We start from the raw sequence: 13473 nt of genomic DNA, 5'->3' as shown, positions 1-13473 counted from the left end.
CTCCTCTTTAAAAAGTGTATAATTAACCAGGCACCGTGGCCCATGCCTGTAATCCCAGCAGTTTAGGATACTAAGGCAGGAGAATCACAAGTTCAAAGTCAGCCTCAGCAATTTTAGTGAAACCCTGTCTCAAAATAAAAAATAAGGACTAGCAATGTAGCTCAGTGGTATAGTGCCCGTGGGTTCAATCGCCAGTACCCAAGAGTATATAATTAGAATAGTTACTCTACCATAAGTTACTGATAGGGCTGGGGAAGTACCTCTGTATTCTAACATGCCACAAAACCCCCCAGGGTTTGATCTTGAGCACATAAAAAGACCCCTGTAATTCTGGTAAAATTTGAAGACCAGCTGGATATTAACACATAAGTGTTAACTATGTTAAATGTGATTTTAAAAAATAGTAATAAAGTAAAAGACAGTTGCATTCTGGAGCAAAGAAAAAAATCACAATGTCTTTAAATTTGGGGGGCAGGGCATGGTATGGGTATAGAGCCCAGGGGCACCTACCACTAAGCTGTATCCCAAGAGTTTTTTTTTTAAATACCAGGGATTGAACTCGGGGGCACTCAACTACTCAGCCACATCCCCAGCCCTATTTTGTATTTTATTTAGAGAAAGGGTCTCACTGAGTTGCTTAGTGCCTCACTTTTGCTGAGGCTGGCTTTGAACGTGCAATCCTCCTGTCTCAGCCTCCCAAGCCATTGGGATTACAGGCATGTGCCACCATGCCCAGTTATCTCAAGCCACTTTTATGCCACCGTGCCCGGTTACCCCAAGCCATTTTTATGATTTTTTTTTTTTTTTAATTTGAAAATAGGGCCTCACTAAGTTGCTGAGACCAGTCTTTTTTTTTTTTTTTTTTTTTTTTTGAGAGAGAATTTTTTAATATTTGTTTTTTAGTTTCGGTAGACACAACATCTTTGTTTGTATGTGGTGCTGAGGATCGAACCCGGGCCGCACGCATGCCAGGCGAGCGCGCTACCACGTGAGCCACATCCCCAGCCTCTCTAAGACCAGTCTTGAACCTGAAATTTTCCTGCCTCCTCCTCCTCCCAAGTCACTGGGATCACAGGCATACAAGGTGGTGACCACACCTGGCTTGTAATTTATTTTAATATACTCAATTGTCAGAAGAAAAAAAAATGCATATAATGAAGCAAATAATCGAAAAGATTAACAGTCATTATCTAAAACCAAAAACATGAGGCTTCATTTCTTTTTCTATCCAAATTACTAAGTCTGAGAGCTCAGAAGACTAATTTGAGCTATTGTTATCAATAAGGAGCCTCAAAGTTTTTAAGAATATCACTGGAAAAGCATGACCTCTGAAGTCGAGCCAACCTGACTACAAAAAAATCAAATCCAATTTCATGGTTCCTGTTAACACCAAAGAATCATTTACCAGTTTCTTCAGCTGTAAATCAAAGATGCCACTCATCTCATGCAACTGCTGAAGTTTAACTAATGTTTTTAAAATGCATGGCAAGGTTTGCCTGACTATAGAAGCTATTCAGTAAAATATTAATATTTCTTTCCCTTCCATGCCCAAAGACTCCTTTCACAAGACAGTATAAGAAAAGAAAGTTTTCTGACTAAAAGTTAACAAGGAATCATAGCTAACTAAAATAAGAAATGGCATCTAAAGAGTACTATTTCTGATGACTCTTTGCTACCCTGAAGATCTTCCTGACTCAGTATACCAACAGCACTAATAGTACCCTCTCTTATCACAGGGTAACTGTTTTTTTCTCTTCAACTGAAACATGATCTTATGGCTGTTTTTCTCTGTAACTTCAACTATCCAATGCCTGGTATAAATGTAGGCGTTTCCATGTTATGTTCCATGAATGAATGAAAAATTACAGAAAGAAGCCTTTCTATGACTAGACTCCACACCTATCCTATCCTACCCAATGTTTTGTAAAATGTTTCTTTAGGGAGGTTTGGGGAGGGGGGTGTTGAACCCAGAGGCACTTTATATCACTAAGCCACATCCCCAAACCTTAATTTTATTTTGAGTCAGGGTCTCAATAAGTTGTTTACAGCCTCACCTAATTACTGAGACTGTCCTTGAACTTGTTATCTTCCTGCCTTAGGAGTCTCTGGGTTACAGGTGTGTACTACCCATGCCCAGCTAAAAAAAAAAAAAATAATTTCATTAAAGACCTAGATGTCACAATTGAATAAGAAAAGCTGAAATGAAAACATAATTAAAATATAAGTCAACAGAATCAAGAGTGTGAAAGACCTAGAAGAATACCTGGAAAGATAAATGAAGCCAAACAAGATGAAATGTAACAGAGTTAAAAGTAAAATTCTGCATGCAGATTTTAAAAGCACTAGTCACAGAAATATAAGATAAAACCTTTTTCTTTGTTGGTACTGGGGACTGAACTTAAGGGTACTCAACCACTAAGCGACATCCCTAACTCTATTTTGTATTTTAGTTAGAGATACGGTCCCACTGAGCTGCTTAGCACCTCACTGTTGCTGAGGCTGGCTTTGAACTCGAAATCTCCTGCCTCAGCCTCCCCAGCTGCTGGGACTACAGACATGTGCCACCACACCCAGCTCTATTTTTTTTTTTTTAACTAAAAACAAGCAAACCAAAATTTTAAGATCTGCATTACTAGGGTAGTATGGCTATTGGACAGCAAAAGTAAACTAACTTTCTTTTTATCTCCTCCAGGGGATTAATGATGAGGAGGGACATGAGCCCCTAAAGGCCAGAAAGAAAACTGTAATCTTGAGTTACAGGTTTTAAAAACATATGTTCCAACAAGGAATGGCTGACCAGCTTTAGAGACAGAAAGGTTGTGTGATAAGCTCAATCTACATGGCAGCCTGCACCAGCAGACAGGAATCAGTCTGATTCAGATAGCTTCAAAAGGCAGAGAAATAAGATAAAGGAAACTGGCTTTAGCTCAGTAGAATTAAAAATTAGGTTATAAATAGGAGTAGATGCTTTGAAAAATGATGAATTTCCCAAAAATTTAAAAACAAAACAAAAAAACGTAGTACCAGATATGGGAAGGAAATTCCTAATGAAAATGAAAGGCAGAATGAGTGACCTATAAGATCCTTTCCAGGCTGGGGATATATAGCTCAGTTGGTATAGTACTTGCCTCGTATACACAAGGCCCTGGTTCAATCCCCAGCACCACAAAAAAAAAAAAAAAAAAAAAAAAATCCTTTCCAGCCACTGTCAAGTAAACAAAATGTGAATGTTTCACAAACATACACTCAAATCTTATGATGATATCATCACACTCATAATAATCCTTAGCTTATAGGCTTAGGCAGGTCTTTTTGCAGTATTCTCTACAATGGCACATACTCTAGCTATAATGTGAAAAATCAATATGGAAGGTAACCTATTCATTGGTTCAAAACATTTCAAAAGCTATTTCTGATAACTATATCCTTAGAGTATCAATATCAGTATCTGGGACTACAGACATGTGCCACTTTGTATTCACTTGTACCAAAATCAACAGATCTTTTCCCATGTACCTTCCTTTCCTCAATACAAAAATAATAATAAAAATAAATAAAATAATAAAAACCTATCAAACATCCATTTATCTGAACATGCATCAGTAACATCTAAATACTACACAAAAGTTCAAAACAGGCATTCACATCTCTCATATGCACCTACAGAGCTACTACATTTGATTCTCACAGCTATCTTATAAATTGATAAAAAAGTCTGATGATACCTAATTTTTTTTTTTTTTTTAGAGGTACTGCATATTGAACTCAGGGCTGCTCTACTAATGAGCTACATTCCCAGCCTCCACCTCCCGGCTTTTTAAGACAGGGTCTCACTAAGTTACTAAAGTCTTGAATCTTGAATTTGTGATCCTTCTCTCTCAGGAGTCATCTCCGGGATTAAAAGTATGTGCCACAGTGCCCAACTCATCAGACTCATTTTAGAGAGGAAACTGAATTATCAAGGGAAATAAGTTAAACCCACAACTAACATAACTACCAGAACCGAGACAATAAATATAAACTCTTATTCAAAATTCAAGACTGCTTCCAGTTCACTGTGGCATCAGCTCCAAGAAAAGAAGTTACTGGTTTTCTAGTTTATCTCATACTAATAGTCAACTCTAAAAGATACTGGCATTTATTTTTTTAAGTTCACATATATGTCCACAATGGCAGCACCCAGATCCATATTAAAGAAATACAAGTAAACTTACAACTGCCTGCATTTAATTGGAGGTTGGGGATTGATATGGGGGTTAGGATAACCTGGGAACACAACATACTGAAGACAGAGATATAGGTCACTTGGTTCTGCCAGTAACTTTAGCCAATCATTAAATCTCTCAGCATCCATTTTCTTAGAATAAAATGACCATGTTAATTTCATGGTCATTTTAGTCTGTTTCCTTCCAACCAAATTTTATGTTTCTATAAAATTGGTGCATACTATCTAAAAAAGTACAACAGAACTAAATAGATACTTCTTTAAAAAATAATTTTATTTATTTATTTATATATCTTTATTTTATTTTTATGTGGTGCTGAGGATCGAACCCAGTGCCTCCCGCTTGCCAGGCGAGCGCGCTACTACTTGAGCCATATCCCCAGCCCCTAAATAAATACTTCTTTTCCACTAAACTACCTATGAAGTGCCTCTCCTAGGTTTCTTTTAATGTTCCACAGCACTCTTACAAAGTCATACAGAAAATGCTCAGTAACACTTTCACCATAGACAAAGTAACTTAGCTCTCCACCAATGAAAAGAAAGTGAAACTAAGACCAAGTTTGACTCTAAAATGTGAAATTCTCTGCCTTATAAAAATCCTAATTCTTGGAAATTATTTTTAGTCTAAACAATTATTCTACCATCCTATCACAGGTGCATGATTCTTACGATATTTTGAATCCAATTTTGTCAGTATTGAGAGGCCCCGAGTTCAGTCCCCAGCACAAAGGTCTGAACAAACAAGGAGGGAGGAAGAAAGGATAAGAAGGGAGAGAAAAATGTCAATGAGAAAACTAATCCTAGGAAATTATAAGTATAAACAATTATTGTACCACACTTATCATAAATGCATGACTTAAAATACTTTTCTGTTCAATTTTGTTAGCATATTAAATATACATGTATAAAATAGTACATTCTAAATTTACCAAAAATTTTTCCAAAGGAATTTCCAGCTGAAAGCCACTTACTATTTGAAGCTTGATTGTTTTCCCATCTAACTCTATAGTTCTTATTTTGAAATCCACACCAATTGTGCTGATGTAGCTTTCTGTATATGTGTCATCCTGCAGTGGGAAAAAAGTTAATAATGAACATTGTTCAGTAAATTTTTAAATGTTTACTTTTACCTATAGTCAAAGTTTATTCTGTTTTTGTTTTTTGTGGTGCTAGAGATAAACCTCACACATGCTAAGCAAGCACTCTACCATGGAGCTTCATTCCTAACTCTGAAGTTAATAAAGTTTATAAAATGTTGACAAGAGCCCTCTACCCTGCTCTAGTACTCACTTCATGTTCTGAATACAAAGTGTTGACTAGTTAAGAGTAGTTTCTTTTGTCCTTAAGATTTTTTTCAATAGCAAATCATTTTGTTCCCAAACACCTTTTTACCAATTCCTTACACATATCATAAATAAAAATATTTTATAAGTGTGATTATAAATGATTTTTCTATTTATTCCATCCATACATCCACCTACCTACATTTCTGAGATAGGATCTTGCAACACTGCTCACACTAGTCTCTTGAGCTCAAATGATCCCCCCAACCTCAGCCTCCCAAATGCTGGGACCACAGATGCATGCCCAATATAAATACCTTCTCTAATTGCTATCCAGCAAAACTCTTGCTCCCCACCCACCCAATTTATTCATCACAAAGTATGATTACACTTCACTCCCTCCTGGATTTTTTTGTTTTAAACAAATCAACTGTATTTGCTAGTTATGATTTTTCCCCCAGTACTGGGGACTGTACCCAGAGGTGGTCTACTACTGAGCCACATCCTCAACCTTTTCATTTTTTAAGACAAGGTCTTGCCAAGTTGCCCAGGTTGGCCAAAAAATTCAGATCCTCCTGCCTTAGTCTGCTAAGCAGCTGAATTACTAGTGTGCACCATAGTTATGGTGGGGTTTCTTTTGGCTGCACTAGAGATTGAACACATTGTACTGGGCAAGCTCTCTACCACTGAATTACTATGATTCTTTAAATTGATATGTAAGGCGCAAAAGACTCACCCTTCTAAAGTATACAACTGGACTTTAGTATATAAACAAGTTTGCATAATTGTCACCAGTATTTAATTTCATAATATTTTATGACCCCAAAAGGAACCCTATACTCATTAACAGCCCCACAGCTCCTCCCTATTTCTACTTTGTCTCTGTAGACTTGAACATTATGGACATTTCACATAAATGGAATCACATAATATATGGTGTTTTGTGTCTAGTTTCTTTTACTTAGCATGTTTTCAAGCTTAGTCCATATCGTAATATATATCAGTACTTCATTTTTATGGATGAATAGCATTCGATTGTATGAATACAACACATTTTGTTTAACCACTCTTAGATATCTGGGTTGTTTCCACTTTTTGCTTATTGTGAATAATGCTACTATGAATTTATGTATACCAGTTTTCGTGTGAACACATTATTTGTCAATTTTTTAACCCAATGTTAAACTTTTAAATTTGCACCTGTTTCTCTAAAGTCATAACATTTTACTCAGAATGAAAACACTTTTAAGTGGGGGAAGGAAAAAAAAGTATTTTGTGAAGCCAGGTAAGGTGGTACATCATGCTTATATTCCAGCAACTCAGGAGGCTGAGGAAGGAGGATCGTAAGCTTGAGGTCAGCTTGGACAACCCAGCAAGACCCTGTCTTAAAATAAAAATTAAAAGGGTTGGGAATGTAGCTCAGTAGTAGAGTATATAAGAAAACGTCTAAAACTGAGTACAGTGGTGTACACCTGTAATCCCAGAGACTCAGGAGGCTCAGGCAGGAATATCTCAAGTTTGAGGTCAGTCTGAGCATCTCAGTGAAACCCTGTCTCAAAATAAAAAATAAAAAAGGTCTGAGGATATAGCTCAGTAGTCAAGCACCCCTGGATTCAATGCCCAATACTCCCAAATGAAGAAAAGACAATCTCACTCCATTTGAAAAAATGTCTGCCAGCTACCCAATTCTGCGTAACTACAGTTTATCTGTCAACTGGTTCTTTAATGTATAGAGGGAAAAACCCAACAACAAAAAAAATCTAATTCAACTCAAATCAACTACTCTAATACTTTTCTGAGACAACCAACACACCCTAGTATGCAGTGAAGTGCTTTATGTGTACTTCCTATTTCTTCACACGGGTCTTTAAGAATCAAATTTTTTTAAAAAATTAATTATTTTTACTATTTTTGTTAAGGACATTCTTAGGTGAAAATGGCTTTTCAGGGTGGGGGTGCATATCAATGCACAAAGGTGAAGAATATCATGACTGTGAGTACAGTTTGGTTTTTAAAACTACCTTAATGTGTACCCAAGATGCCAGCAGCAGTTTTAGCCACCAATACTTTTGCACCATCACAGCAAATATCAGCACAGTGAAAAAGGTAAATGTTTTTCGTTGGTATAGTTCCTAATTAAATATTTACTTACGATTTAGGGGTGTAGCTCAGTGATAAAAGAGATTGCCTAGCATGCATGAGGCCCTGAGTTTGATTCCCAGCACCATAAAAAACAAATCTAACATTAGAATACTACTACAAAGACCCTGAGAGGGTCTTGATAACCCCTAGCAGTCTTTAGTCCATATTTTAAGAACCAAAGATCTATACAGTGAGAAGGGAAACATGCTAAATTAAAAGTAGTTTTTAATAATTAAAAATTAAGGAGACTGTGGATTGTATTATGCCAAAAGTCATATTTCTGTGAGTTTCTGCATACAGAACGCCATGCCATTCACTGTCCAACAAAGTTTCTACTAGGCCCTACTTTTTCTCTTTGTTCTATTAAAATTTAACTTGAAGGTTTCTTTTCATGTCAATTTCAACACAAGCCAACTATTTCCCCTTAACACCTATTAGAATGAATGACTGTGTGACTTCTACCAAAATATCAGACACTCTGATTTTATAACCACATTTTGGTATATTTCTTTAAAGGGCAACATTTATTTAACAATCCCAGTATACCACTAGGGATGTACAACTGCAGTTTTAAATGTATATTAATTCTGGAAGAAATAAATTTACTCAGAATAAAAACCTTTTTGTCTACATAGAAAATACAGCATTAACTGTATTATTATAAAGCATTTTAAATTCAACTTACTGCAAACCTAAGAAGGAGGCAAGACTTTCCAACCCCGGAGTCGCCAATCAGAAGTAACTTGAATAAATAATCACTGCAAAAAGAAAAAAAAAAAAAATCACATTAATAAAAAGTATATTGCATTGTAATTTCCATAATGATAAGAACATGGTTTTTAAAAATTTTAAAAACAACAACACATGGATAATATTAACAGCTCACTGTGAGGACTATAGCTCCTGAAAAACCCATGGGTGGCTTAAAAGAAGCCAAAACTAGAACCAAAAGCAACTCTTACTAAACATGACAGAATTACATAAAAGGAAGATAGTCAATAAAACCCATGTCACTGAGACCCCTGAACTTCCTCTTCCAAGGAAAGAATGAAAGGAAATATGTGATACACATTCCTGAAGAGCCCAAACAAATTCCAGCTCCTCTACAGAATTAGAAGAGAAAGTTAAATGTCTATTGTTCCAACCAATGAATGTATTAGGGTTTCCTTCAAATTCCAAAACCAAATCATTATTTCATGACATTCCTCCAATGAAAGGGATTTTATGATCCTTTCCCAGCATCCCACCTGGAATTATCCCTCAAAAAACAGATCATTTCTGAAAGACAATATTATAAACATTTTATGTTAGAAATGTGATAAAACCAAAGGTGATTTATTCAAGCTCAGAACTTTACCAACATTCTAAGCTTGTATTCAACTATCCTTCAAAAACACTGAAAGCTAGACTCTGCCTATGTCCTCTATTATTGCCAGATCTAACTCAAAAACCAGCCCCCAAGAATTCCTCCTGGGACCTGAACACAACAATAGATTAGGACTCCCAAGAAATCTTTCATAAATCATTACCAACTCAGACAACTTCCATATGTTCTCAGCGAATTAAAAAAGAGCAGGGGTCTTAGCTCAGTGGTACAGCACTTGCCTACATGTGTGAAGCACTGAGGTCAATTCTCAAGGCCACATATAAATAAAGGTCCATCAACAATTAAAAAAAAGTTTAAGAAACATTCAAAAGGACAACAGATCAAGAATTTACAAATTCTTTTTTATTTACAAAGTGTATATGGTTTTCAATTTTCTCATTTGTGTCAAAAATGAGAAAATTTTAGTTTTCTCATTTTTTTTTCAAATTTTCTCATTTTAGTTTTAAAAGCTAGTATCTACTTAAAGGTGAAAAACAAAAGTCACAAAATTTAAATTAGGTTATATTAGCATTATTTACATAAAATGTAAAACTTTTAGAACTGATTATCTGTGAATATTCACAGAACGTTACCTAGGTTTAGAGTAATAATGCATTATTTTAAATATCAATTTGGTTTTACCAAATTATGATATACTTATTGTTCCTAACTATAATTGAAGAATTAAAAAAAAAGTTCTAGCAGTAGCAAAATAGACATACAAAAGGGTATTAAAAGCTTAGTAATAAAGATATTGTGCCCACCTAAAACTAAAAAATAAAGAGCTTAGTAAATCAGAAAAAAAAAAAAAAAGCTTAGTAAATCAGAAGCATTGTAGCTCAATGTTACAGTGCTTGCCTAGTACTTGTGAGGGCCCTGCATTCAATCCCTAATGCTACAAAAATTAAAACAAGAACAGAATGAATCATAGTATGAACTAAATAATTAAAATCCTTTCAATTTTAGATTATTTGAATAAACAACCTGAGTCATCTGTACTGAACCCCAAGGCAATAAAAGGACTGCATTAGGCCACAGATGATGTCTAAGGTATGGTACCTTAAAGATCAAATTCTCTACTTTCAGAGCAACCATAAGGCTGGAAAAAACATGAATACTTCCTAATTGTTACAAGTAACAAAGCTTCTAAAACTTGGATTTTAGTCTTAAGCAATGGTGCATGCCTACAACCCCAGCGACCTAGGAGGCTATAAAGCAAGAGGATTGTAAATTCAAGGCCTGCCTGGGCAACTTAGACAGTATCGCAAAATAAAATTTTTTAAAAGGGCTAGGAATGTACTGCAGTGGTAGAGTGCTTGCCTAGTATGCAGGAAGCCCCAGGTATGATCCCCAGTAATACAAAAAGGGAAAGTGAAAGGAAGGAGGAAAGAAAGAAAAAGAGTAAAAATCTTTAAGTCACTTTTTTCAGTTAATATTAAAGTTTTAAAAACAGTAATTTTATTCGAGATATTTGAGTTTTAGACATTTCTGTAACTATAATTTACAAAACAACAGTAAAACTGTCATAGAAAATATACAAACCTAGTAAGCTAGGTCCAGTGACACATGCCTGTAACAGCAGCAGAGACCTGGGAGCCTGAGGCATGAGGATCACCAAGCTCAAGGCCAACCTCAGCAACTTAGTACTTAGTGAGACCTTGTCTCAAAATAAAAACTAAAAAGGGTGGCTATGGAGGCTGAGACAGGAGAGTTCAAAGCCAGCCTAAGCAAAAGCAAGGTGCTAAGCAACTCTGTGAGACCCTATCTCTAAATAAAATACAAAAAAGGTGGCTCAGTGGTTGAGTGCCCCTGAATTCAACTGTCGGTACCCCCCACACACAAAAAAAAAGGTTAGGGTGTACCTCAAAGGTAAAGCGCCCTTGTGTTCAATCTTTACTATACCCTCCCCCCACAATAAACCACACAGGAACCAACCTGAAAATTCGCTCAATGAATAAGCCAAAATAATTTTGAGCCACAACCAGATATGGTGGCACATGCCTATAATCCCAGCAGCCCGGGAGAATGAGGCAGGAGGATTAAAAGTTCGAAGCCAACTTGAACAACGTAGTGAGGCCGTAAACAATTTAGGGGAGACCGTCTCAAAATAAAACATAAAAAGGGTTGGGGATGTGTCTCAGTAGTTAAGCACCCATGGGTTCAATCCCTGGTACCAAAATAATAACATCAACAATGATAATTTGAACCACAAAGTAAACAACCATGTATTGCTGGATTGCAACTCAAAGAACAAATATCCTTGAATCTACACTAGTATAAATTAAATAAATGGGAGAAGAGGGGGCTGTGGCTGTAACTCAGTGGTAGAGCACTTGCCTCACATGTGTAAGGCACTGGGTTCAATCCTCAGCACCACATAAAAATAAAGATATTTTTTAAATAAAATTTTTTTAAATGGGAGGAGACAAATCTTCCCTAATAGGAAAATTCCCATAATACATGTAGAAGAAATAAGAGAAATAGATCAACAGATCTCCACATTATTAACTGCTGTGTGGGCGATCTACTGCCAAGCGCTTTAATTAGTGGATAAAATTTAGAAGGAGAAGCAAGATACAATGGTGGATGTGTGTAATCCCAGCTACTCAGGAAACTGAGGCAGGAGGACTGCACATTCAAGACCAGTTTGGGCAACATAGTGAAATCCTATTTCAAAAATTTTTAAAAGGGTTGGGGATGTGACTCAGTGGCACAGCACTAGCCTAGCACACTTAAGGCCCTGGGGTCAATCAATCCCCAGTACCACAAAAATAAACCTTAAAGGAGAAACAGGATATTTGCATAGCAAAGAATGTCCCCCAAAGTGTTTATTTCTGGTGGCTTTAACATATCCCACAAGTTATTTGACTATTCCTCCCACAAGGAGGAGTGAACTGTACAATACTTGATTGATTTCTAATAAAGTGTTATCAAAAGGAGAAAATTGGGGCTGGGGCCATAGCTCAGTGGTAGAGCTAGAGCGCTTGCCTGGCACATGTGAGGCACTGGGTTCAATCCTCAGCACCACATAATAATAAAAATAAAGATATTGTGGGCTGGGGATGTGGCTCAAGCAGTATCGAGCTAGCATGGCATGCATGCGGCCAGGGTTCGATCCTCAGCACCACATACAAAAACAAAGATCTTGTGTCCGCCGAAAACTAAAAAATAAATATTAAAAAATTCTCTCTCTTAAAAAAAAAAAAAAAGAAGATATTGTGTTCATCTCAACTAAAAAATATTAAAAGAAGAAAATAGTAACTTCACTGTGGAGAAACCTGACATTGCTTTAAGTATGTGGTGAAGGTGGGGCTGGGGATGTGGCTCAAGCGGTAGTGTGCTCGCCTGGCATGCGTGAGGCCCGGGTTCGATCCTCAGCACCACATATAAACAAATGTTGTGTCCGCCGAAAACTAAAACATAAATATTAAAATTCTCTCTCTCTTTTTAAAAAAAAGTATGTGGTGAAGGTAATCACCAGTAATGTTCCAGTAATAAGACCAGAAATAATTTTCCAGTAATGAGAATATCATCAGTATGACCAGCAATTATATCATATTGATATCACATGTCTTCTGATGTAATATGAACAGACTTCTGTGGTTCCTGTGTTATTTTCCAAAAAAATCTATAAACCCCATCTAATCACGTGAAAACAAACACAAAATGATGGACATTCTATAAAATCCAGTGCTTATTAGCACTCTTCAAAAGTGTCAAGATCAGCAACTTGAGAGGCTGAGGCAGGAGGATCTTAAGTTGCAGACTAGCCTCAGCAATTTAGCAAGGTCCTCAGCAATTTAGCAAGACCCTGTCTCAAAATAAAGATTTGAAGGGGGCTAGGGATATGGCTCAGTGGTACAGCACCTCTGGGTTTAATCCTCAGTACAAAAAAAAAAAAAAAAAAAGGGTCAAGATCATTTTTATATTGTGTGCATGTACAGATATGTAACAACAAATCCCATCTTTATGTACAACTATTATCCACCAATAAAAAAATGTGGGGGAAAAGAAGAGTTAAGATCATGAAAATAGGAGAGACTAAGAAATTCAGATTGAAGGTGACTAACATGACAAAACACCTAAATACAACATGGTATTCTGAATTAGATCCTAGCATAGTAAAAGTAGAAAACTGAAGAAATTAGTATAAAGTCTACATTTTAGGGAGCAATGAACCAAGGTTAATTTCTTAATTTGACAAATGAGCCATGTACACAAGATGTTAATATTGTGGAAAGTTGGATGAAGAATAACACACAGGAACTCTCTACATTGTTTCTGCAACTCTTTGATGAATCTAAATTTAGTTCAAAATAAAACATTTAAAGAACCACTAACAATGATGAAGAAATGAACAAAATAGGTACTAACAACAATCCCTTCAAAAAGCAGCTCCTGCTGGGCACAGTGGCACACCCATGTAATCCCAGCAATTCAGGGGGCTGAAGCAAGAG

At 36.3% G+C, this 13473-nt stretch overlaps 1 protein-coding gene across 1 annotated transcript in view; it reads right to left on the bottom strand.

Annotated features, from left to right (window-relative positions):
- Rab1a (RAB1A, member RAS oncogene family) overlaps positions 1-13473 on the bottom strand; it is a 31221-nt gene that overhangs the window by 5063 nt on the left and 12685 nt on the right. Inside the window, 2 exon segments of the mRNA XM_046422843.2 lie at positions 5197-5292; positions 8336-8408. Coding sequence (XP_046278799.1) covers positions 5197-5292; positions 8336-8408 — 169 coding nt within the window.

This window comes from Marmota monax, unplaced genomic scaffold, assembly GCF_021218885.2.
Source record: "Marmota monax isolate L192 unplaced genomic scaffold, Marmota_monax_Labrador192_F-V1.1 WCK01_AAM20220418_F8-fsc00015, whole genome shotgun sequence".
NCBI classification, from domain to species: domain Eukaryota; kingdom Metazoa; phylum Chordata; class Mammalia; order Rodentia; family Sciuridae; genus Marmota; species Marmota monax.
The sequence above is the reverse complement of the archived record's forward strand: the minus strand, read 5'-3'. Positions and strand labels throughout refer to the sequence as shown.